At 36.9% G+C, this 26,464-nt stretch overlaps 1 protein-coding gene across 7 annotated transcripts in view; it reads right to left on the bottom strand.

Annotated features, from left to right (window-relative positions):
* Window positions 1–1,153: 1,153 nt before the first annotated feature.
* The window catches only part of ATP2B1 (ATPase plasma membrane Ca2+ transporting 1), a 60,169-nt gene continuing 34,858 nt past the window's right edge, over window positions 1,154–26,464 (bottom strand). For 5 of the 7 annotated variants that reach the window (XM_052668531.1, XM_052668528.1, XM_052668529.1 and 2 more), the window contains exons 7-22: window positions 23,869–23,907; window positions 23,356–23,517; window positions 22,255–22,469; window positions 21,436–21,678; window positions 19,658–19,899; window positions 16,871–17,108; window positions 15,792–15,971; window positions 15,624–15,711; window positions 15,249–15,355; window positions 13,277–13,468; window positions 12,864–13,077; window positions 12,500–12,711; window positions 10,732–10,839; window positions 8,694–8,876; window positions 8,287–8,373; window positions 1,154–4,099 (exon numbers count right to left, since the gene is read on the bottom strand). In XM_052668531.1, coding sequence (XP_052524491.1) covers window positions 3,788–4,099; window positions 8,287–8,373; window positions 8,694–8,876; window positions 10,732–10,839; window positions 12,500–12,711; window positions 12,864–13,077; window positions 13,277–13,468; window positions 15,249–15,355; window positions 15,624–15,711; window positions 15,792–15,971; window positions 16,871–17,108; window positions 19,658–19,899; window positions 21,436–21,678; window positions 22,255–22,469; window positions 23,356–23,517; window positions 23,869–23,907 — 2,822 coding nt within the window. In that variant the 3' untranslated portion in view covers window positions 1,154–3,787. Of the gene's footprint in view, window positions 4,100–8,219; window positions 8,374–8,693; window positions 8,877–10,731; window positions 10,840–12,499; window positions 12,712–12,863; window positions 13,078–13,276; window positions 13,469–15,248; window positions 15,356–15,623; window positions 15,712–15,791; window positions 15,972–16,870; window positions 17,109–19,657; window positions 19,900–21,435; window positions 21,679–22,254; window positions 22,470–23,355; window positions 23,518–23,868; window positions 23,908–26,464 lie in introns of all 7 variants that reach the window. The other 2 variants (XM_052668534.1, XM_052668533.1) reach the window with 2 other exon arrangements.

Here is a 26,464-nt window from a genome sequence, read left to right as displayed (position 1 = left end):
GTAGTCCACCTATTTAAAGGTGCATAACCCTGCTAAGCCCCAGGAAAAGCAGTGAAAAAAATCAGCAGAATTTGAGTTTTTTGAGATCTTTATGTCCTTTTAAAATGATACAGGCTCCTTTAAGTACCTGAAGGAGGCTTTTAGGTTAGATACCATGTAAGCCAACTCCTGGATTGGTGCTGTAATCTCCTGAAGAAATTGATTAGATATTTCTGCATAGAGATCAGGAGATAAGCTGAAGCAGCTCTCTGGTTCTTGACTCTGGCACAAAAATTGTCAGGACATGACCCTGAACAAGCAAGCCAGACCTTCTGTCTCAAGGTAAGTAAGTTTAAGTCGGAGCTGGTAAGGTTCATCCAAAAAAGTTAAGGTATTTCAGTGAGGGCTTGGAATCTCTAAGATCAGAAGATATACACTGCCTGGGGGAGGGTATGGTGGTGGGAAAAGCAAGGAGCTCTTTATAACCAAGCATTTCTATTGCAAAAGCAGAATGGATGCTAAGACATTCTACTTTAATTTTCACAAGGCTTAGTATTGTCTAGACATTACACTGCAGAAGCTGGCACTGCTAGCAGAAGCTGCACACATTATGTCTTTGGGAAAACTTCCCAATACCATCAGCTGAATATGAGTTATCCTTCTATGAATATTACATTTACTTGTTCACTTGGAAACACACTGGAAAGCTTCCTACTGTTCTAAATCCCTGGGTGTCAGTTCATCGTCCTTGGATGCTCACACTTGCTACAGACCCCTGTGTTTTCCTATTGGTTTGACATTACAGCATTGTTTCTCTTCAGACTATTCCATGCTGAAGGTTTTTCCTCCTCCTGTCAAGATCAATATAGAAAAAATGAAACCACTTATAAAACAAACAACTTTTCACCCCTCCTCCAAAACCAACATTATCTGCCCTGAGATTTGTCTTATAAGGAAATATATTAGAGATCCCATTCAAGATACTGAATTCAAATGGAAGTCAGTCTAGAACTACATTTAGATTAGTTACTATTGCTTGATCATAATACCATGCATACTCTGACTTCTTGAGCTTAAAGTCATGGCAGTAAGAGCTGTTTTATAGAATAAGCATGCGTTTCAGATTTAAATCAGTCCTGTACTGACATTCAAGAATTTCAGTCCCCATACAGACTGAGATGAACAGCACATTTATTTATTTCAGTTACAATAGACAAGTAAACCTTACAACCAGAAAGGCAATGAAGGCCTCAGTAGCTTAGTGATAACCATTTCATAATCTAGGCAACATGTTATGATTTCTTGAGATCACAAAGAAAGCATTCCCTTCCCCCAACCCCCCCAACAACTTTTCCTTATTTAGGTTTCACTTACACTTCCTATAAAGAACAGCACACTGATATTAACAGAATCAAGAGGGACCACTGATGTACAAAGCCTACATTTGCTCCCCTGTCCCCCAAAAGTCTTACGTGTAGAATTTATTCCAAAAGATACAACGCAGTCATGAGCACAACTAGAAGAGGGAAAAACTAAAGACTGTTTTCAAAATCAAGTTGAGTTATGATACAGTGAATCTTCCTCTCACGGTGGCGTACTGTTATGGGTAAAGAAACTTTCCACATTTTAAACCGATGCTTAACTGACTTCAGTAGTAGGGAGAAAAACCACGTACATAAAAAGGATTACCCCACCAAGCACTCTAGGTAAGAAATATCTGAAGTGAGAGAAGTGCTAGAAACACGTGGGAGAAGGTAGTATACAAAGTGTCAAGTGCAAACTCCCCTTGCCTAGAATTCAATGTATTTTCTTCAGTAAACTAGAAAAGACTGAATTCAGATGTGGTTGACAGTGGGATACAGTGCTACACATTCAACATCAGCCACTGAAGAACAAACGCAAGCATGAAGTTATCCCACCACAAAGGAAAAGATCTGCTCGAGCTTGTCTCCTCAACTGCTCATTTCTGCAGTTTGCTCTGCTATCATCATCTCCTCCCTCATTACCAATGTAGTTCCTCCCAAGGGACCGCTTTAAATAATAAAAAAAAAGTCTTCAATATTATGGACTACTCTGGGAAAGAAGAAAAATGATCCACGCAAACACTACGCTTATGAATACAGAGCTGTCGAAAAGAAACGCAGAATTAAACTCATGCTCTTCTGAACAGTAACGGACCTGGAAAACACAGCAACAGGAAATTCAGCGCTGCTCCACCATCCTTAGCTGTTTAAAGGATGCAGCGGAGGCAGACCGTGGCTCTTCCAGTCTATCACTAGCAGGTTAGTTTTGGTGCATATTATTCAAGTGGAAAGTGTACTTTCACCAGTGCCATCGGTCAGTTCTTCTTTTCCTCCTTTTACAAGGGGATGTACTTATAAATCTCTGTATCTCAGAATCTCAGCCAGACTATTCATTGCCAAGGAGCATCTTTTGGGCTCAGCGAAGACTTGTGAGTACCTTAATCTTACATTCATTCTGAGGCAGCCACGGCAACTCCATTTACCCACAGTCCTGCTTTTAGTGGGGCTGTTACCATCTTGAAATTGTAGCTAACAGTAGTTTTAACCAGTAATACAAGAGAGCACTTTTCAGTGTTTCCTGTGATGGAGATGAGGGCAAAAAAAAAAAAAAAAAAAAAAAAAAAAAAAATCTGTAATAAACCATTGCTGCAATTTTATTTTAACAAAAGGGCAGGTTTATTCATGTTTACAAACAAGTTTCAAAAACAAAAAGGAGAACATGTATGCTACCCACTAACAACCTTTCAAAATGCCAACAGCCCTCATGCTGCATGAAGGATTTTATAGATTAGAAAAAAATCACAGTTCCACTCACAGTTCACCAAGACAGCACTAAACTAACATGTTTAGACAAAAACAAAGGACTAAGATTCTGATGTATTCTGATTTAATCCATTTTGCCCGAGATAACAGAAATATTTCAAGCAAGTTCCATCACATATTGATGTCCTGCATTAAACAATCCTACTAAGTTCTGAACAAAAGTTATTCAGTAAGTTTCTCAAAATTTTTAAAAATTAAACAGTTGTTTCAAAACCATTAAGTAGTAAATGTATTTAAGAAACTAATCAGGACAGAGGCCATAACTTCATTAGAACACCACTGCTCATGTTTTTACAAAGCATTAGTGTTATCTATTTGGCTATTAGTATCAGCAATTTATCTACAATATTTAACAAGGTAAATTGCAGGCAAAATTTAGTACAGTTTCAATAGAAACACCCTTTTCCTGAAAATACAGCAGTATTTGAAGGACTAGTTTTTTTTTTTTTAATTATTATTATTTTTCTCTGCATCATTTATAAGGAAGCTTCCCATCTATGAACAGGAACAAAAAAGTATCTACAAACCTTGTAAACAGATCTGTATCATTTATAAACATAAATAATCCAAATTATTAACAGCCAACAGCAGAAATTAAAGTATCAATTCAACAATCCAGGGCCTCCTTGCCCTTCCCAGCCTTCCCCTCAAAAAAGGATCATGATAAACTAAAGCTCTGCTAACACACCGTTCAGGACCATTCTTAAGTACAACAGATGATCCACAGGTCACTTATGCCGAGTTACTGTTCATCTGTCAGAGTTCATTATTACTCCCACCCCCAGAAAAGCACCCTCCAGTCTGGCAGAAAGCTTTTTTTAAAAAAATAAATCTACATTCGTACAAGTGTGTCTTCTGTTGAAGTCCGAGACAAGAATCTCATCTTGTCCATCATAAAGTGTGAAGAGACCCAGTTTCGATTTCTTTACAATGCAGCTAGTGTGTTAACATTCAGCTTACAATCAGAGTGATGTTTCCAAACTATGTAGCGGGCTCCCTGGGGATGAAGAGGTAGCAGACTTGTTCATGTCTGTTGTAAGGTGAATTCCACTGTCAACCGCATTGTTATTTTTATTGGGAGAGGGTGGGGGGGTAGAGTTGCGTTTTGTCGGAGCGTCATCTTCAGCATCAGTATCATCAATAAGGGGAATATGAGGCTCGGAGTCTTCTATTCTAAACTCAGGATGCGTCATAAAATTGTGAATTGAACTTCGTGTCTCAGGTTTCTCTAGCCCCTCATACAAAGAACTACGAAATGCATTCACCACTCGTATCTGTAAACAAAGAAAAAAAGGTGTTAACGTGCTGCAGATTTACTGGTAGTGACATGGTTCTTATGAGTTTGAGTCCACAAACAGCTAGACATGAGTGATTCGAATTTGTATGTGATGCAGTGGAACTTGCAATAAACTGTAAAAAATGAAGAGCATTTCAGTAGAGCACTGCCAGTCTACAGAGTAGGAATAGAAACTGTGAAAATACTGCAAGAAGCTGAAGGGCCTAAAATTCAGACATGGCACTAGAATTGTTCAATTACTTAACGTGGGCTAAGCATTTTTTTTTTTCTAAAGGAGGCCAACAATTACTTATTCACAAATTAAATAATTTTCAGTGAGATTTATAGAATACTGAGGGGGGGGTGGAAAAGGCTGAAAATAAGTTAAAGGGTAAAAGAGTTACTAATTCTCATGCTGGGAATTTAGGATTTCAACTGACTATGAAGAAGCCAAGCATGTGTAAGCCAATGTCACAATGACCAGACAGTAACGAAGTCATGCAAAAAAAGGATATGACTAACTATAAACAGCTGTAAATGTTCGAGTATATACCCATCTAACACACTGGAGAAAGTTTCTTACCTAATGATTTGGAAGCTAAACACCAGAACTAGGAAACTGAATGCTGTATTGTATACTGAAGATGTAGCTACTACAGGTTACAATTTGGAAGAGACTGTTCAAGCAGCACTAAATACGAGAGAAGCAGGTGATCAGTTTTAGCTTATTTGAATTTTCAACTCCCACTGAATTCATGGATAAAATCCCCAGGCTGACTGTAATTTCAGGTCTCTTCATTGTTTAACTAACATGTGCAAATCAGAACACTAAGTTTAAAGAAACCATAAACAAACATTTCAGAAAGAAATTAGACATGAAATTGGATAGGGAAAAGGTGCAAGCTCATTTTACAAAATGTGCATGTCCAAGATGACTGGAATTTACACTTTTCTAATTGCGATGTGAAGGATGAAGCCACCTGCTCCTACCTCCTGCGCTCCACCTTTCCCTGACCAACTACATGAATTCAGGATTCATTCTTGACTTTATATAAAATATTTAATAGAAAACCAATGACCCCTTTGTCCAATACTTTGATCAAAACACATTCTCCAGCTTCTGTTAGCTTCTGCCTGCTCAATACTCAACATCTCTAATTAACCTGAGTAAGTCTTCAGGAAAGTACACAAAAAGTTCTGTGTAGTACAATAAGAAGCAGAGCAAAACTCTGTAGTACAGACCAACTTACTGTTACAGAACAGTAAGTCAAATTTTAAAAGATTTTCTAGGACATCTGAGATGACTTCGAGAGGTGTATCAGGATTACTGCTTCCATACAGGATGTGTTGAGTTCCTTAGTAGTAAAAAAGAAGCAACTCCAGGTGAAGGAATGAAGCTGGAAGGTCAAGCAGGACAGGAATGATGACTTCTGAAGAGTTAAGATACACCAAACATCCTTTTAGTGCAAACAGAGAAGGACTCTCCAGCAGCAGTGTATCAAGTTTGTTATCAGAGCAGCTCTACACATTTGATTCTGACCACGTTCTTTGAGATCCAGAAATAGGTGCTGTTTCCCCTATCCCCGCCCTAACTTTCACTAAGAATTTTACTAAAAAGCTATAACGTCCACATTTTCATACTGCAGGTATACAACTGGGCTCCACTGATGATGAAAATCACTTCAAGAGGACAGGAAGGATACGTAATATTCAAAATGGAGAGAACAGGAAATAGCGTTGTGCTTGAGAGAGAAATCATTACAGCAGCATCTAATGCTTTACTGTTTATCACATGAAAAACTGAGCACACTTTAAGAGTTTGCATGTTATGTGAGATTTAAACAAATCCAGAGTGCTGCATAAAATCTCTTGTCACTTTCCAAGTGAATCAGTAGGAGTGACAGAGTCAGACTGAAAGTTTACAATGCCTTTATTTGGCATGTTGCATCCCACTGTGCCACTGATTTCAGTGGCAAAATGAAATACGACTGCCTCATGGAACTTGTTTTTCATTGCTTACAGATGCTATGTTAGAACATAAGCAGTAATGAAACACAGTTTTTTAGCTTATTAGGAGAGCTGTAATTATCATAAGGATAGAAGAATATCCACAATAAAAATGTGACTCACAAAAGACAAACAATTGACCTGCATGATGATCCTACAAACCGAGGACCCTCATAAGGTCTGGCCACGAAGATTAGAATCAGACTACCAGCACTTTATCTTACACTTAAAAGAGAAACATCTATCACTTTTAAGGCTTTATTTTTAGTTACTAAAGATAATGAGATGAGATAGCTAACAATAAAATTGCATAAGCGAGGAGCAAACAGGACAATTTGTTATATCATCAGGCCTATCCTATAGTAGGTACCAGAAAGAATAGCAAGGAATGCAAATCTTCCTGGCCAGACAGCTCCTTTGGAGTAGCAACCTCAGTACATGTGAACTACCTTCCAGCTAACAGCTCCAAAAAAGACAAAATGAATAAACCTATCTGTTTGCCACTAATATACATTAACTATCAAAAGAGGATCTCCTAGCAGGAATAGCAGAAGGCTGTATTTCATAGTGAGGATCAAAAACTAGTTTTTTTACTATTGTAGGTTTGTATCTGCATTGGTCATTTGATGCAATGAGATGATGCAGTACCCATTAGGTTCTGCTCAAATGACAGCATGGCATGAAGTTGCTCTCTAGAGAGTTCTCAATGTCTAATTAATGTTCTTGAGTGTAGTTAGGGATACAGGTTACTCATTACCATTTTAAGTAGGAGATGCAATCCTGCATATCCTTACTGTGAAATCTACTTTTCATTTTGTGTGCTTCAGGCATGCAAATTTGTGAGCTAAGCTTCTCAACACTGCTCACTTGCAGGGTAGGGAAGTATCTGTGTCGCCAAGGGAGAACAAGTTAGCTTGTGCAAGCTAACACAGAAATTCTGGCCATGCCAAAAAGAAAAACATAAAAATAAAGAAATCAGAAGAAAACATTTAAGGCAGCTCCTGAAATTAAGGGTCTTCATCCACTTGGTAATCTGAAAGCTTAAAAAGCAGGGCAGGGGTGGGGAAAAGAAGCCTTCTCACAGTTATTTTAAAAAACAATTATTTAACTGGTCTATAGGAAGTTAGGGCAGTTAAACATATAATACATAACTAAGATGGAAAATGATTTCAACAACAGTTGAATACTGAGAGGCTAGTATCTATAACTGTTACACATCTTCAGACTCCATAATTTAAGCCTACGTATGAGTAATTTAATCTCTAACTTCTACAAAGAGGAAGGCTGAAACTGAAATGCCACTTAGAGTACAATATAAAGAGGGCAGAATTGAGGTGAGACAAGAACTGTACTGTTACTGATGGCTTATGAACTGCTGTCTGAAGAACCTAGAAAGGAAAAGAAACCCTTCAAACGTGAACAGAAATTTCACTACTTAGTCCTTAAGCCCTTCTTCTTTTTCATGAGCTACGTTTCTTCTGACTTGTACGCAATTAAGAAGCCTTGTTTCGCCACCTGAATCCTGATGTTGAGAAAGTTGTGTTATTCAGTAAAAAAAAAAAAAAGTCCACTGAAAGCAGAAACTCAGAAGTTCCTCACAAGCTACAAAGAAAATGCATTTAGTGTTCCATGTTCTAACTACATTCATATTTTTAAAACTGCATTGCTTTTCCATCCGTTTCTTCGCCTTTTCAAATATCATGTGCTGTGCGTAGTGCAAGACAATGAAACTAGGTCTACGATTATACACTTTGATTATACATTTAATCAATTTGCTTATTCAACAGAAGGCACCCATGTAAGGTGACTTTCAAGGCATATACTCGAAAATTTACAACGGTTTTCCTGTTTTATCCTAAACATTCTTCTGTACACGAATGGATGAAGGCACAGGATGTGCAGGCTCACAGCTTTAAAGTGAAAGTCTTTTGTTGCAATTGTTCCACCTGTTCTCAGCCCTCTAAGAAAAAAAAGTCTTGAGGACTCCACTTTGTGAAAAAGCTCTATGAAAAGCCTGAACGATGAGTTTAAGTACTAAGGAGAAAATGAGAAACGTTAGGTATGTGAATCAGGAAATGTTAACTTCATGCACTTTAGGAACACACACTCACACCCCACAGTAGTAGAAGCAGTAGTAGAGGAAAACACTACATGTGTAGGGGTAGAAATATTTGTTACATCATGGTGCTGGCTGGCGATGGAGGGTTGCCGCCTTAGAGCCCCCTGAATGGTACTTCCACTCTGGAAAGCATTCACTACATCCATCTGCAAGGAATCAGAGATTGTGACAGCTTGCTCAGCAAGAGAGAGAGAAAGAGAGAGAACAAGAGAGGACCATCCCCATCTATAGCACACAAAAAGTGAAGAAAAAAGGCACTTTTTTTTTTTTTTAAATACAGTAGATAAACAGGTAAGAGTTGAATTTAGAGCAGAAGAAAACAGAGAACCCTGAGGGATTGTACAGTCATCCATATCCCCTCGAGAGTCTCATCCACACCATTTAAAACTGCCACCTTAGTCAAAGGGATGGAAGGAGCGATTTCCCTCCTAACACGCACCGCATCCTACCTTTTCCAAGACCATACCTGAGTTTGTATTCTGTTTAGGCCCCTAAACCACAAGATCTGACCACGACGTAATTCTCGCTCGGCATGATCAATCTCCTCCACATCTTCTGCTAGCTCTTCCTCAGGAATCTCTTCCTTTTGTGTTCCATGACCAGCTTCCTTCAGGAATTTCAGGCGGCTAGTTGGAATTGTTGAAATCAACTAACAGCGAATAAGAAGTATGGATCAGAATTATTATTATTTTAAGGGAAGAAAAAAAAGAAAAGAACATAATCATAGGCGTTTAACATAATATCCTGTATATATGATTAGCAAAGTTGAATAAAAAAAAGACATGAACGGGATAAGTGTCAATGTAGAGCCATCACTCCAGCTGAATAGCTGCACAAGCCTAAGTTTTCTTACAACCTCAACAACATTTAATTAGAAGTAGCCACAGCTTATTCAGAAACATAGAAGAGGCAGGCATTCTTTTGTCTCCTGAATGGTATTGATCCACTTGCAAGCGATGTTTCCAAAACCCTTATATAAAACTACTAAATTGCTAGTTGCTCACATTAAATTGCTACTTATTTTTAATTAATTAATCTAGCTGAAGCTAAAGAGAAGCTATGTGTGTCTGTTCCAGCTTTCCTTTTCATCCCCACCTTCAGGGCTATTCTGTTGAACTATGTAGTGAAGGAGAATCATCTTTTGATACATCCCATCTAGCAGATCCACATCAGTTCCAAGCCTGCTTTCCTTGAGCATCATTAATCTAGAAGACCATTTCAGCAGCTGCAGAGGAAAAACACTGCTCCAAAAGCAAGATAAACTGCCTTTCATACTGACATTGTTACTATGACTTCAGTTTCTACTATTAGCAGAAAGTCAAAAGCCCTTTCACTATGATCAGATGCTAGAGCAGCATGAACTGCAGCAGGGAAGCTCTGCCTTTCCAGGATGCTCTGGAATCAAAGATATCTCAAGCTACATGACTCTCTTTGAGGCAACCTTTAAACCTCAGCATGACTCTATTCAATTTTTAAAAAATAATCAGTTTTCCAAAAACCTTCTTAAAAAGTTTAGACCCACATTTAGAATACGCATTTATGTATTTATTTACAACTAAAATTCATCCTGAAAAGGTATTCTTTACAAATTAGAAGGGAAAAAACTGTACTGGAAAACTCTTCATGTGGTATGAAGAATTTAGACAACCATGTCATTAACTAATGAGAAACTACACAGAGTTCTAAAGTTTCATGTAAATAAGCTTGCAAGCACTGTTACATGTGCAATAGCAAAGAAACCCCAAGAAAGAAAATAATCAAAATGCAGTAAGCTTAAAAGTATATTTCATAATTATGCAAATGAAGAATTTTAAAGAGAAAACGTTTGAGTTTTGCTGCATTTCTTGCTACTCTAGGATATCTTTAAACAAAAAAGACTAGCACGTATAGCAGTTCTCATTTTTCAAGAAAACCATTCTACACCACATTAAATGTATTGAAACATTAGTATATTAATTGCCTTATGTTCTTATAGAAATTCTTAAAGTGTTTATTATCTGGCTGAAGACAATTTCATATTCAAAGGCAACTACAGCTGCTTCTAGTTAAAAATAACTGAACACAAACATAGAACCACTGAATGGCCTGGGTTGAAAAGGACCACAATGATCATCAAGTTTCAACCCTCTGCTATGTGCAGGATTACCAACCAGCAGACCAGGCTGCCCACAGCCACATCCAGCCTGGCCTTGAATGCCTCCAGGAATGGGGCATCCACAGCCTCCTTGGGCAACCTGTCCAAAAACTTCCTCCTAACTGTCCTAAACCAGACACAGTATCTAGTTATGACTTATAACCAAATAATCAAGTCATGGTAAGGAAATGTCTAACCACAGACTTTCTAGCTATTAACCCAGATAAATTTAGGCAGCATTTACTGTTAATTTCTACAAATTTACGTAGTCCACTTCAAAGATCAGAATGTTTAAGGTAAAATGCTTTACATGAAAAATACAAATTCATTAACACAAATGGATTTGACATTTGGAAAAAACCTATTTTACCTGGCCCCAGAGTAGTGTTCCCATGCCCAGGAAAACAGACCACAGCCACTGTTCAATTGAGAGTTTTGAGCAACTAAAAGGCTTTCCACCAAACTGCACGATAATTATCTGTGAAGAGCAATACCATTAAACATGTGTCAGTGATCCATTAATAGAAAACTCCCTGAAGCTTCAAGATCGGCATAGACAATGCTGCATTAAAACACTGGATTTACTATCTCATTAAGCACACACTTCTACCGTCTCAGCAGCTTGAGTTATATTTCCAAATCTAAGCAATTTTCTCAGTATTTTAAGAACTTATTATTATTCTTCAAATGGTTCACAAAAAGAAAAAAATGTTTTTTGCTTCTTTGTCCTTACACTTTTCCCCCTTCATTTAACATTTACAGCGTGTACTTGATGCTACAAATTTAGTTCAGCTATCTCAGAACCCAGTTAACTAATGATCTTCTATTAATGCAAGTCTTAGATACCCAAAACACAAACACGATTTCTGAAATCATTCAACAGAATATTGCCATGTATCCCAGTCTTAAGCATGAGAGTTTATATGGCAAACTGTGATGAGGAGCTGAAATCTGAAAGCCAAGTTAAACACATTCCCACTGACTTAACTACTAGAACAAGCTGCATGGGCTCTAATGAGCAAGGTATCCCACTGCATAGGAACTATATGCATGGAACACTGCCCTGGAGAATAAACATTCAAGCAGTAGGGCAAGTGTCAAAAGGAGACAGTATCAGCCATTAAATAGGGCTCCTGACCTGGAAAGCCCAGGAGCATCTTATTTTATTAACAAAGAATAGGACACTATGAAAAAACACAGCACTAAGTTATATAGGAAGATAAGCCCCTTATGAATCGCTGATAAAGAGAACATAATTGCAGGCAGGAATAATTTTTACGTATTTGGATTTGTTGCAAAACAAGTCTGCTGCACTTATGGCTCTAAAAATAGAAGCAGCTTTTGAGAAAGATTCTCCTGAAGAAATTTAGAAGTAGATTAAGTGAAGCAACTTTACACAATGCATACACTTGCATTGCTTGAACTGTTATACGTTTGGTTAACTCCAAGGAATTCCAAGGTTAAGATTCATCTTACACCTTAGATTACTCACATCCAAAATAAACTGTGAGAAAATGAAAAAAAATAAATTGTAAGAATATAAAAATCAAATTGTTGGTTATTTCACTGTTATTTGTATTAATTAAACATAAAGGTTAATTAGAAGGTAAAAATATTTTGTGTCAATTATTTTCCTTTAATTGGATTTTGACTTGGTCTTTCTCAACACCAGGATGTTAGTCTGATTTATTTCAGTTAATTTAATTCATCTTGTTAGTAAACAGAGATTTAACCAGCCAGCTCTTACAAATCTGATGCACCAACTAAAGGTCCCCAGACATCAGTGTTTCATGCCAAAATAAGACCTAAAACAACAGCATCAATACAGACAACTGATTTCTGTAAGAAATACATACAGCCTCTTGAGAAACTGTCAAAAGACTGGACAACTGGGATCACAGAGAGGGAAAGAAAATTCAAAAAGTATATACAAGTAGTTCAACATTTGATTTTGACAATTTCATGAGGTTATACCTGAAGACCTTGTCAAGCAAGACTTGAAAATTATTATTATTTTAATAATGTATTTATTTTTGAATAGTGTGACATTGCAGATTCTTCACACTGCAGAAATAAAACATCTGGTTGCATAAGCATTAGTTGGTTAGCATTTCCGAGGTAAGCAATAAGTTACTCACCTGCACAACAAATGTTCCCAGAACAATAGTACAGAAGATAGCGTTGTTAAAGATTCCTTCAAAAACATTTCTTTCACCATGAATTTTCCGGGCATTAATTTCATTAAAAAGCTGCATCATTACAAACGTATTAAAGACAATAGTATAATGCTCTGAAGGAGGGGCATGCAGAGGTGCATTTCTTCCACTATCAATATCAAAAATTTTCTCACCTGCGTATAAAAGACATTGTATCAGCAGCTTAAATTGGTGGCTTTATACACACACACAGATAGATAGAGCATGTACTAGAATTAGGACAAAAATAAATGAATAGTTTTTAAGGCTTCATCTCCCTACAGCTTGGCAAAGTTTCAGTGCTTACCAGCAAACAGGAGCGTAAAGACCACTACGAGTTGGTAGAATGCATGACCCAAAATATTCTTCATCATCGTACGAGAAATCAAAGGTTTGTTTCTACCATAAGGCTTTCGCAATAGAAGAGCTTCAGTGGGTGGTTCTGTCGCCAAGGCAAGAGAAGCTAATGTGTCCATTATCAGATTTACCCACAGCATCTGCACAGCTTTAAGTGGAGAATCCTATAAAGACAGGAACGTAAGCTCTCTCCAGAGTAAGTGAACAAACTGCAGCTATTAAAGGCATTTATTATAAAACACTGTCACATTTTGAATGGAGACCATTACATTCTTCAGGCTAGCATACACCTGAAAGTTGAATTCAAGAGAGTCAGTCATGATATTTACAGCATTTATTAGCTGTATCTACCAATGTACACACCTGTGTTATGCACGCTCCTGTAAAAGCGACAATTACTGCTACTACGTTGACAGTAAGCTGGAACTGCAGAAATTTAGAAATGCTGTCGTATACGTTCCGTCCCCACATAACTGCTTTTACAATACTTGTGAAGTTGTCATCCGTAAGGATAATGTCAGAAGCTTCTTTAGCAACATCAGTTCCAGCAATTCCCTGGTAGAAAAAGAAAAACGCTAGGAAATGCAACAGGATGCACTGATGTATATAGTAGGGACAATTACATCCCTGGTCAGCATATCAGCATTCATTTTAATGCCCCACGTCTTTAGAACTACTTTAACGTAAACAACCTAAAGCTGTGCTGCAGCAAGTCTTGCTTCCACATTCTACTGCAGAATGGAAAACACAAAAAATCCTCATCTTTACTTTAAAGATTTTAATGAATAAAGAAATCTCAAGCTGACAATAAAAACCACACTGCGCAAGTTTTCCCTGTTCAAGTTAAAGGCCACCAGATGGTGCAGTACTACAATTTAATCCACATGCTATACAGATTCCAGGAGTAGGAAAATACACGTGTACCTACATGGTAAAGTGATGCACACTGCCAAAAGCTTTTTGAAGAATGTTGGCAATGAAAAGCAGAACATTAAGCATAACTGCATTTAACATTGCAATGCAATGATATTGTTAGGTTTTAAGCACCTGGAATCTCCTACATATCTAAAAAATTAAACTTAGTTTATGAGTTAAGTAATATCCACTTAAAGAAGGTGGGGTTTTTCTTTTTTTAAATGCCCTAACTACAACTTAATAGGAAATGTAAGGATCCTTATTCTTGATGTTTACTAGAAAAAGTCACCTGCCCATCTATGCATACAACTTAAAGTTATCTTTGAGTACGATTCTATCATTCCATGGGAAAGCAATATACACTAGTCTACCTACATAAATTTGAATCCAAATTTGTAACACAGCACAAGGAGCTGCAACTTAAATTATTTGTTGACAGTGATTCGGTTTTGAAGGGACTCGCATTCTTAGCTGTAATTTTCCTAATATTTAGTACCACATAGACAAACCGGTCTGCAGAACAAATACATAAATCACAATGAAAGTAAAGACAAAAACAAAGCAAAAAAAGCCACCACACAAGCCTTGCCTATGGAAGACACATTTATGTATTAAATTTTTAACATCTTTTTAATGTTCACTTATTAACTGAGAAGAGATAAGTCAGCTATTTAATTCCTTCAAGTCAGCTCAGGAAGAACAATACAATTCCCTTAGCTACTGTAGGCTGCTTAGGTCTCTGCAATAAGGCGTACTGAACACATGCAAAATTTAGGCTAAAATGTTTTATCCCCAGCAGTTAATTTTCATGGACAGTTAGACTTTGTTTGGCTACCATTTCAAAGAGTGTTTGAGAATTTTAACTGAGAAAGTGTTTCTGAGCTCATACAGACAAACGCAGATCCTAGGCTGCTATGAATATGCTGTTTTATTTAGAATGTACAAGATGTCTTGGTACCACCTCCAAAGGCATTTTAAATATCAACTTGTACTTTTTGTCCTCCAAGTCTCCCTGTTCTTCTGCATCATTTCACAGAACACAGGTGAATAAACTTAATCCATATCGTATATAAGGCTTACTGAAAGCCACTGTATGCTGTTTACCACGTCAGGTCATTTTGCCATATGCTGAACAGATCTCATTTCAGGAATATTTCAGTATCAGGAATTGCAGTGCAACAAGTTTTTGTGTAAAAGTGACTAAGGATCTGCAGTGTAAGTCTGTACATTCTACTCATTGGCAAAAGCCAGAAGGACATTTTTAATCAAATAAAAAAAAATGGGAAACTGACCAAAAAAGTAATTAGTTGAGCTGTACGTAAGGCTCATGAAACAAGTAAGGCTGTTGAGTCTTGAAAGTGATTTGATAAACTGCTTTATTAAAAAAGTGTTCAAAATACTGAAAGTAAAAAAGTCGTACCATAGCAAATCCAACATCTGCTTTCTTCAGTGCAGGACCATCATTGGTACCATCACCAGTTACTGCTACAACTTGCCTCTGATCAAAGATAGTGCTGTCAATTATACCTAAAGTAAAATGACATCTCAGTATTATAGTTCAAAACAGACAATACAACAAAGATTGAGGTTCAAAGAGAAAGTCATTTTATCATCCTCAAACAAACAAAAACACACAACTAGAACCATCTATTATTTATCTCTCGGGGAAAAAAAGAAGAAAAAAAAAAAAGAGTTGGCATATGAAGACACCCTCATTGACATTTCCCACAAATTGTAATCCTATTTTTCTCTAGAAATAGAACTTTACTTGGAAGTTCAAATAACTTTTATTTACCTTTTACAAGAGTGTGTTTGTCAGTAGGAGATGATCTTGCAAGAACACGTAGCTTTGGCCAAATTTTATCTATTCGCTCTTGCTCTATCTGTAAAAAGAACATCAGGTATATTTTGCAATTACAAGCCTTTACAAAATAGCTGATCCAACTTAAGTCAGCATGCTTACCTCTCCTTTTTCATTGCGTATTCTCCTATTAAAGTCTTTGCCCTCTAAGCACAAAAAGTCTTCACCAGGATTCAGAATACCACATTTTAATGCAATAGCACGAGCAGTATTAATGTTATCACCAGTGACCATACGTACAGTTATGCCTGCACGCTGACATTTTTTTATTGCATCAGGTACCTATATGCAAAAAGTGAAGACAACAAAAAAACAAAAAGTTAGACTATACAAACACTTCATAAATTAACAAATTCACATGACTTTCACATGACAAACTCACATAGACATGTGAGTGAAGTGTCTTCAAGTCAAACCAAAACAACTTATTTTAACATGCTGCTAAGGAACATGTAAGAAATTTAAGTAACCTGCCTCCATCATTTCCCTGAAAAACACACACACCCTGGTTATTTTTTGTTTTGTCTGTCCCATTTATTCCCCCTTTATTTTCCAAATACTGCAGTGTGCAAATCCACCACAGAAAGTCCCATGATACATGTTATGGAGTAGCAGTCAAAAGTACTAAGTACTGGCTTTACGTTTATGATTATGTTAAAATGAACCACAGCTCACACACTACTTGTCAGCCCACAACTTTGACTGTGAAGTGACACTAATGTGGGTCAGAATGAAGACCCCCTTAAATCACAAAAGCTTTTACTGTTGAGAAACACTGCCCTCCATAGACTTCAACCACAAGCAGATCTCCTTAGCTCAGTTAACAAATCCTCTTCCCCTTTAGAACCTTGCAGCAAACACAATAGCTAATATGATCCTAATCCATACTCCTAATATTCCTAGTAGTTTAAAGAAGAAAAAAGACCAGTTGTTCCATCTACTGAGACACTGCTTAGTAAGCGCCTTAAGTCATTAGTTTGTACAGAGCTTCAGTAACACAGCATAAGTGTCATTAAGGTTTTAATCTGCTTTTGTAGCTACATTAACTTTTCCCCCTAAGAAATAAGATTTTCATTTATTAACTATGCTAAAGATGCAAAACTCACTGTTTGCATGACTGAAAACAACATGAACCAGGACCTCCTGAAACAGAAACACTGCAGCTTACACAGTGACCCTACCTCAGGTCTCACAGGATCTTCAATCCCAACAACAGCAATGCATGTCAGACCAGTAACAATGTCATTTTCATTGTCCCATTCTGGCTCTGGTTCCCCTGCTGGAAAGTCTCTAAATGCCAAACAAATGGTTCTGAGCCCTTCAGAAGCCATTGGCTCAATTACAGTTTTAACAATATCATCACGGTCCCTAGGTCTGAATACCTTTGGTTCTCCATCAGCACTCAGTATTTTGAAGCACCTGAAAAGAAAAAAATTAAAGTTAACAGATCTTTATGAAAGTTCAGACTTTTGTGGGAAGTGGTTGATTAGTCAACTTGTTTAAGTTTCCACAAGCTTTACTCTTCCAGACAGACACACTAGCAGATAATCTTCTCCGTATGCACTTAATCTCTTCCTAACAGCAAAACATGCTAGCTGTTCACTGAGATGGTTGTCCTGGGATGAAAATAATGCTCTGTAAATTATGGAAACAAAATTAGTTACCTCCCAGGAGTAACCATTTCTCATTGTACTTAAATGTAGTAAATGCACTAGCTGTGTCAGTTAATCGAGTTTCAAGTTCAACAAAATAGTCCCACCTTTAACAGTTGCACATGGCTCAGAACTACAGTAAGCTTCCAAAACATGCACACAATGCCTCAGCACTAAACTTACAGAATGAAAAGCAAACTCGCATGGTATGAAGAACCAGTACTATGCTTTGTCAGTACAAAGGTTTACAAAATAATCAACACACACGTTACCAATTCTGAGAGAGTTCGGCAGTTCTTAAAAATAAAGCATTAAATAAAAAACAAATACTTCAAGCTGTTGTAAAAAAATTAAGAGACTGGGCTCAAAATAACATACTCTAGCACTTCAAGTTGTGTTATTTTAGTCTCTTTATGCCTAGACATCATTGCTTTCCTAGAGCATACATACTTTACTAATAATGTCGCAAACGTAACACTACTAAATGCTTTTAACAATAAATTTAATTTTGTTCCTTTGAGTCTTTACCAAAGACTTTAACACAAAACCATAAGAGCTTGTTTCACAAATCAGTGCTAATAACACTGAAAAAAAGCCAAGGATTTATGACATTTTGACAACACCTGAGAGATCTGATAGACAACTTCATTCCAACGGAAATTTGAAGTCTGTCATTGATTTGGGTTACCTGTTCAAATGTCAGCAACCACTGCATGTATCTCACATTATCACCAATCACAGGGTTCATGAGTAATCCCAAGTATACAGAGATGACTATATGGAAATCAGTAAGTTTTATGTCAAGAATGAAACAAGTTTTAGTTAAAATACTTGACTTGAGACATGAGTGTAAATAAAGAAGAAAAGCTGCTCTGCTTGAAAAGTTTTGCAGCATTTCTTCTACACTTACAGGTGACTCATTTATATTATTTAATTATTATAATAATAATTATAATAATTATTATTATTTATATAAATATTCATGTTTAAGTTTTCAGTGCTCAGTAGTCATTTCTGTGATAGTGAAGAATGTGCAGCACAACTGGCAAGCCATGTTATGATCAACTTCTTTCACTGCACAGACAGAAGATAAAGAAAACCGCTAAGACTTTCTCGGATGGTGCTGCTCAAATAGTTTCAGGCTTACAGCTACTTCAGTACCATCTAAATCACTCCATATTTTCTTGTTCTTTCTTAGCTATCACTATTTATTATCTCCGATGTGAAGCCAAATGAATCGCATGAGTCAAGGCTGAATGAGTTCTAGCATATTCTAAAGTTCAACTACTTAACAACAAAAGAAGAAAAAAATTCCCCAAAGCTAGAAGAAATGCACGTGTAAGCAGACTTACTGATGAAGCTTGGCTTAAAATCTAGCTAAGATTTAGATATGAATTATTAATTATTTTTGATTCTGTATCAAAAGGAACTAGAAAGTCCTTGAAAGACTGACATTTTGCTGTGAGCGCTAAGCTGGTGGAGAAGGAGAAAAATTATCCTTTCTACTTAGCATGTTAGTATGTCCCTACATGGTGATCCTGGGGCCGGGTAGCAAGCTAGAAGTTAAGATGGTACATGCTACTATTAAGACTAGAAAGAGTTTGAAGCCAGGACTGAAAACAGACTGGTTACAACTACAGCTCCTAGACAACATAACATAATGCACACATGCCTTCTCCCCTAGCCTGCTTAGGAGTTACCACAGCTTTCTATATACTAAGGTTTGTTCCAATGGCAACATATCTCTCACTAACAGTCTAGCAAATAAAACAAAAGGCCTCTGGAAATGGGCAGACAAGTAAGGAAACAACTTGCGTTGTCATACTAAAAGAACAATTAACTTTCTCTTTTACTCAAGGTTCAACCTTCTATCAAAGTAATCAGCTTTGACACCCATTCACACTGTCATTTGGAGCTGGGAGTAATCTTTTTGCAAAGGCACCAAACTCCAGACAGAATTTGAATGGATCAGCTGCCAGGACTTCCACACTTAAAATTACGATGGTTTAACTAGACAGGCTTGCCTGTACCAGAATCACACGCTGAAGCGCTCTACTTCTGCTTTATATCTTTCAGTGCATTAGATTTAAAGTTATTCAAGTGTTCCTTCCCATTTTATTGCATGAAGTCAAATAATCAAGAGACACAAGACAGGAAACTAGCAGCTATTTCAAGGGTACAGGACTGTTGCACTTGTTCATAAACACAGCTACAGAAATAATTTGCAGACTACAGCATAATGTTGTTCAGCAGTTTACAGTCTCACAAAGTTGAGCCAAATTCAAAGTGCTAAAGTACAATAGTAGCTGTTCTTACTTTTTAAGAACTATCTCAGAGGCACCTTTACTGAAAATTCGGAAACTGCCATCAGAGTTTTTTAACACAGTACTCATAGATTTTCTAACAGAGTTGAAGGTGTACACTTTGTGCAACTTCTCTTCTGGGATCTCATTTCGTACATCCTGATAATCACGTTTTAAATCCAAAAGAAAACCCAGCAAGGCACATTCAGTTTTGTTTCCAACATGACGTGGTAAACCACCTTCTTTTTCAGGAGGCTGCAAGAAAAACAATAATCTTCATTTATTAAAAGGTTAATGTAAGAACCACTGAAGTACAGCATTTAGAAAACAAGGAAGCCAAGTCTAAGTTCAGCTCTGAGTCGGGAAGTTTCACTTTTGCAATGATAAATTCCTATGAGTCATAAGCTCACACTACTGATTTTCATAAGTGACTTCTGCACCTGTTTAGTCTTTCAATACATTGCTCAAAAATCACCTATGAAATCTATATAAAATGCAGAGCTGACCTTCCCTTTTAGTTAGTTTCCACTGCTTGAAATAACTGTCTGGATCACTTGGGTGTACTGGGTCCCTGAATAATTTTGCAATTTACAAGTACTGTTAAGTTTAAGGAAACTGTCTTTAAAATACTAGATGCCATTATTTCTGCAAAGTTAATGTATTCTCACCTGTAACAGTTCTTCCTTAATAATATACTATGAACACATCACCTGGTAGCCTTCTATGGAAGAGAATTAAGTCTTTAAGCTTCTTAAGCCTCACTACAAGTTCTGTTTTCCAGACAATGTCCTGTTCAACATGTTTCTGAAATCTCTCCAGTTTTCAGCCCTTTAATACCAGAACGATTTCTTATCTCAGAAATGTGGAATATACAGACTTTTGTCACACATGAAAGAATACTTTCCTGAAGATATTTCTGAGCATGTATATACATAACATCAGTTGTAGTTTGTAGAAAAACAAAGAAAAAAAAAAGCAGGAGAACTTACTCTGCCTGACCAGGCCCAAAAATCTCAATCACAACTGTATTTGTTGTAAGACAGGGATCTATTTTCATTCTTAAGAGCTGCAACATCTTGTGTTTTAATGAAAGCTAAGTTCTAAAACGTTCAGTTCAACACACTCCCCAGACATCAGCATACTGGTGCAAATCCAGCTGCAAAAATGAAGGGTCCAGAGCACCTGCCTAAGAGACTTTTATACATAGGTACCTTTTATTTCTATAAAAAGATTTTTAGGAATTGGACTATGAAACTCCACACATGCCATAACTCATTCCACAGAGATAGATGCTTGTGGCCTTGATGCGCTCCCTCAACTGCTACCAAAAAAAATCCTGCAAAAATCTTTGTTGGCTGACAATTGACTTCTGGACTGTGGTTTTGCTTGTGTACTCAGATTTGTAATAATAGTATCTGGAATAAAAACCCAAACTTGTCTGCACCTGCATTTTCCCATCGTATTTTGGTAATCCTATGCTACCCTTAAACGTCGACTTTGAAGTAGCGCTCAAATCAAACTATGATGCCTTCCAAATAAAAAGCTCTCCTTATAAAAACAAAATTAGACAAATTTACCAGCTTACGAGGAGAAAACATACCTTTGGATCATCAATTCAAGTTCTTTAAGTTCAGCCTTAATTGAACTGTTAAGTAATTCACAGTAAGTACAAAACACTATACAGTTTTCTGCCACACACTTATCCTTAATTGCCTGCCATGCAGCAACCAGACCGTTTTCATCTTTTGAAGATGTTTAGTTGTTTCAGTTAAAATGAAGAAGTGTACTTACCAGTATTTTGGAAGTGTAAGCACAATTAACAGAAATTCCTGTGACAAGATAAGCCATGATATTCTCTGGAATAGCTTCTGGTGCTGGAATTTTTTTGTAATGTTTTTCACTGATGTAAGCTTGGACCACTGTCATCCTGTTCATAGTCAACGTTCCTGTTTTATCTGAGCAAATAGCTGTGGCATTACCCATTGTTTCACATGCATCCAGATGTCTCACCAAGTTATTGTCTCTCATCATTTTCTAAGAAAATAAAAGCAGTTAATAGTCAACCATAATCTTCACCCCCCATTTTCGAAATTCTCATTTAGAGTGTTCAGTTTCAGACAGCAGTTTCAGAACATGCTCATCTTTCAAGTTCTCTGGCTAGTTGCTGTAAGGATTACCCCACGTCTATCATGTCACAGTAAGCATCAGCATGACCAAAGAGCTCCTAAACAGAGCAACCTATTTTCTCCACATCTGCATGTCAGACCAACTACTGTTACAGCTCAGACTAATAAGGATATTTGTGTATACAGAACATGAATACAGCTTTATCAATCACAATATTAAAACATATTTCACAAGTAAGGTGGGATTGTACTGGCTCAAGTCTGTTGTTTCTGCACACTCAAAGGAGGAAGTAAGCTATGCCCCAGACTTACCATAAGATTTATATTTCAAAGATGCCAGCGTCACACTTTATATCAAATACAAACTGGAACCTAACTGGTCAGCTAAGAGAGTGAGGACTAGACAAGTAAAGGTCTAATATTGCTTACGAGTCTTTACTTAATGTGTTTGTCTTTAGAATCTGCTCCCCTTCCACCCACTTACCTTAACAGAATAAGCCAATGATATGGTGACTGCAAGCGGAAGACCTTCTGGTACTGCCACCACCAAGACTGTAACTCCAATAATGAAGAACTTCACAAAGTACTGAATATAAATTGGTGTACATTCAGCAAGCCAGGGTCGCTTCTGAACCCAGAAGGTATCAATCACAAAATACAACACAAGGATAATGACTGTGATTGCAGACATCAACAAACCTTGTTAAAAAGAGAAAAAACAGTTTTCAGAAGAAATAGTTAAAATGTTTGACAATACAGATTCTGGATAAGTCAAGGGCAAACATTTCTCCCTTTGTAGAAGATACAATTCAGAATTTCAACAGGCAATTCAGAAAACATGGAGATAGTTCTCAGAGGTATATTGACTTTCAACACAAGTATTTCCTCATGAATTTCACTTACAAGCCTATAAACTATGGGTTGTTTTGGTTTTTTTTTTCCCAATTAATTGAAAAGTGTAGATCTAATTATGAAGGAGAGACCATTATGTAAAGTAAACTGACTGTTCAGAATAACAATTAAAGGAGTTCAGGAAGCTTTCCATGACTATACTGGTGACATACTCAGCAGAGAAAGCAGGTATCTCTTCATACCTTACTTCCTGCTGAAGCTGGGAGTTAATATGGCAGGTAAGCACAATGTTCAATGACATTGGAATAACTAGGAAGACAAATTAGAGCTGAAGTTAACAAGCTGAGTGGCACACTTAAGATAGTACAAGAAAAAGAGCAAAAGAAATTGTGAAAACACCAGAAATAGCCTGTTGAACTCTACGGTCAATTTACTGTTCTCCAGATATATCACTAAATGCTATGTTTATCTCGAAATATCTTTTATAACAGTAATCCAACATTATGAAGTCTGAATTTTCTGTTCTAGAAGCTAATACACTAAAGCTCGAGTATTTAAATCAGGAAAAACATTACCAGTATTATGCAGTCAGAGAAGCCATCAGCACCCTTAAGCATGATGGCACACTTACATGCATTTGAATTTTACACTTCACTTCAGTAGCTAGCTTTGATCAGCTTATCTTCTCATGCAAACGTGAGGCATCAGCAAAAGGAGTACTGGTGAGGCATACCTGCTTTGCCAATCTGAACTGCAAGCTTTGTAAGTTTGCCTTGGAGAACAGACTTTTCTTTCTTTGGCAAATTTGATCTCTTCTTATCTTTTTCATCTCCATCCACACCATCCTCACTCTTCAGTGGCTGCATTTCCATAGCTGCACCATCTTGAGCTTTAGCTATAAGTTACAAACAAATAAGATTTAGCCATTCTAGTATCCCTGAAATCAACAGTACACAGAGTTTGATTATATTGGCTTAGCACAAGTGTTGCGTTGTACCTGATATTCAGAGAAGGCATAACATTCTTGAATATCTAGCTAAATACCACAGAAATGAAGTTCAGAAATGTCTACTATCAAGACTATCAAGTTCATTTTTCATTTGATCATTTTTTTTAGGAAGACTTACTTAGACTATGTTTAACCGAGGCATTTTGAATGTAAGGATGCAATAAGCATTTTCATACTAAAGTATGTTGTCACTGAAAATAAGTACTTAGAAGGGAGGATCACAGAAACTGCATTTACCTTTGTTGCGGTTCTCAACAGCTCCATCTTGCTTTTTGCCTGTCAGAGAAGGGAACAAGTTATGTTTCACACTGGCCATGCAGAGTCCATCTAAGTATTAAGGCTTATCTAAAAGACATATTAATATCTGCTGAGACAAGTAACTATTTCAAAAACTGTAAATCAAACTGGGAGACAGAAGGCTAACACAAATAGTTGATGTGTAAGTTAACACACAGAAACAACTCATTTTTTTCGGACAGCAGAAGTCTCGTACAGGAAAAGCATTACTCAGACACAGTTAAGTTCGAACAGACTGATACAAACATTCATATGCAACTAAACGAAAATACAGCAGAAGGCATTGCTGGGCCAGACAGCTGTCCTATCAAAGTGTCTTCAGTTGAAGAGAGTAGTGGTCTAGTTGTGAGGAAAGCACCTAAAAGGCTTTCCTGCACTTTTACTGGGAAGGGGATTTGTGACAAGCAAGAGATCCTGACAGTCTCACTCTTACTCTGTTCCAACACTGGCAAGTCTGCCTGACTACTGCTGCAATGAATTTTAAAATTCCACCTACAGAATCAGTGCTTTTGCATAGCACTGCAGAAATTACTGTAGTATATCTTTACAAATAAATATTTATAAATCCACATCAAAGCTTAATGGAGGTACAGTGCTGGATTACTGGATCTACGCTAACCCTATTTACGCAAGCATGAACATAATCTGTTGGCAACACACCAACATTAAAGAATGAAGGGAATAGTTCAAGTTCCTAACAAAATACCACTCCTACCTCTGTTCAGAAATGGGGGTCAGCAGAAGATCATGAAGACCATTAGAATAATTAAAAAGTAATGAATGAAATTTATGAATGAAACATTAAATACAGCTAAACCTAACTATGTCAACAAGCAGTTTGTTAGAAGGTCACTATCCTTTTTTGTTTGGGTTTCGGGTAAGATGGCTTACATACCCTGACAAGCGGCAAACTGGCAGCTTTTCTCTTAACTAGAGAAATCTAACTTTACAGTTACTATTAGCAGTAACTTCAAATGAAAGAATAAAGTCAAAGAACCTTAAACAAAACCCAGAATTGTTCAGTTTCATTGCTATTTCATTTTATCTTCTGCTTTAAAGTAAGTAGCCTGAAGTGAATGAGAGCTAGAAGGAAACAGAATAAAATTCAGCTAGAAGAAAATCAACTTGTCAAGCATCCTATCATGGATGACATTTAGTACCTCCAGTGTACTGTTGTATTACTACTGATATCTGTTTTTTTACATACAAGCTTTTCTTCCAGCATCCTCTGAACAGCTAATGAGAAAAAACAGCATGCTCATCTTCCCCTGAAGATCTCACTTTGGACTTGTTAAGAATTCATTACCTGCTGATTTAGTATTTGTTCTTTCTTAGGTCTATTTTCTCTCCTACAAGAACAAAGTTATTGTACACTTGAACACTTGAATTGCTTCTAACTCCCTGCACATACACATGCTTTCACTCTGAACCAAGACATATACAGCCAACTAAAGATAGCCACTTTAATCTCCTTAACATTCACAGAGAAGCTAATTTAGTTTAACCTGAATTTTACCAAGGAGAATCTTAACAGTCACATAACTTAAGGGAAAGAGGAAGTTGCCTATCTTGGGAGACAAATTAAAAACAGGTTTTCTGTTCCAACAATACATCAAAACACTATTTGTCAAAAAAACTTTTGCTTTTATAATTCATATTAGCAGACTATTAATAACAGCTATCATCTTGTCCCATAGCAGCTAGTATAGCTTACTTACTTCTCCCTCCTCTGTCAGAGAAGAGTAAAAAGTAGAAAATGCTCTAAATCAATTCCTGACAGTGCTGCAAATCAGCTTCTACTCTTCACTATTCCACTTAAGCTTGAATCTCACTCTGAACTCAAACCAAATTTCAGAAAGGGCCAGAATTTTGAAGTTACTTGTAGATACGGCTACCAAGAAAAAAAGCACAGTTCAATCTTAACCCCTGCACAGAGCACACATTTCAATCATCACCAACTCAGTTTGAAAGCCAAGATTCCTAAGCACATTCCTATATGGCTTCCCATCATCATTTCTTATTCCTTTGAATAAAGAGAATACTTTTCTGCAAAAACCCTCACAGACTCCCTCCCATTCAGTGAATCTCACAACGGTTTCTACGAAAACTTTGTGGTGGTAAAGTTCACCACCTAACACATCTTATGAAGGCTAGCATCAAAACATCACTATTTAGCATTTCTAGGCTTTGATTCTTAGGCAAGATGAAAGATTATGACTTATAACGCCAGTAGCTGATTAAAGCCTTCCAAATAAGGAAGATGTCCTGTTTCACCCTTCACAGAAGAGCTCTAATATGGTCTGGGTTACAATTTCCTTATTTTTCTGAAAGGAAAGTTTACAGAAAAGTATCACTAAATTCTTTTATTTTGTACTTCTTTGAGATTTACAACTGTGGAAAAGGGCTGAAAGAAGAAACTATCTGCTTACCTTTAACAAAATATGTTATATTTCTACTTAAATTACCCACGAGCTCAGCACATCAATGATACAAACTTCTCCTTTTCAAATGGGATTTTTTCATTAAAAAGCTTGCC

This window comes from Tympanuchus pallidicinctus, unplaced genomic scaffold (assembly GCF_026119805.1).
Source record: "Tympanuchus pallidicinctus isolate F22 unplaced genomic scaffold, pur_lepc_1.0 scaffold8, whole genome shotgun sequence".
Taxonomy (NCBI): domain Eukaryota; kingdom Metazoa; phylum Chordata; class Aves; order Galliformes; family Phasianidae; genus Tympanuchus; species Tympanuchus pallidicinctus.
Note: the sequence above shows the minus strand (reverse complement) of the source record. Positions and strands in the feature narration are given on the sequence as shown.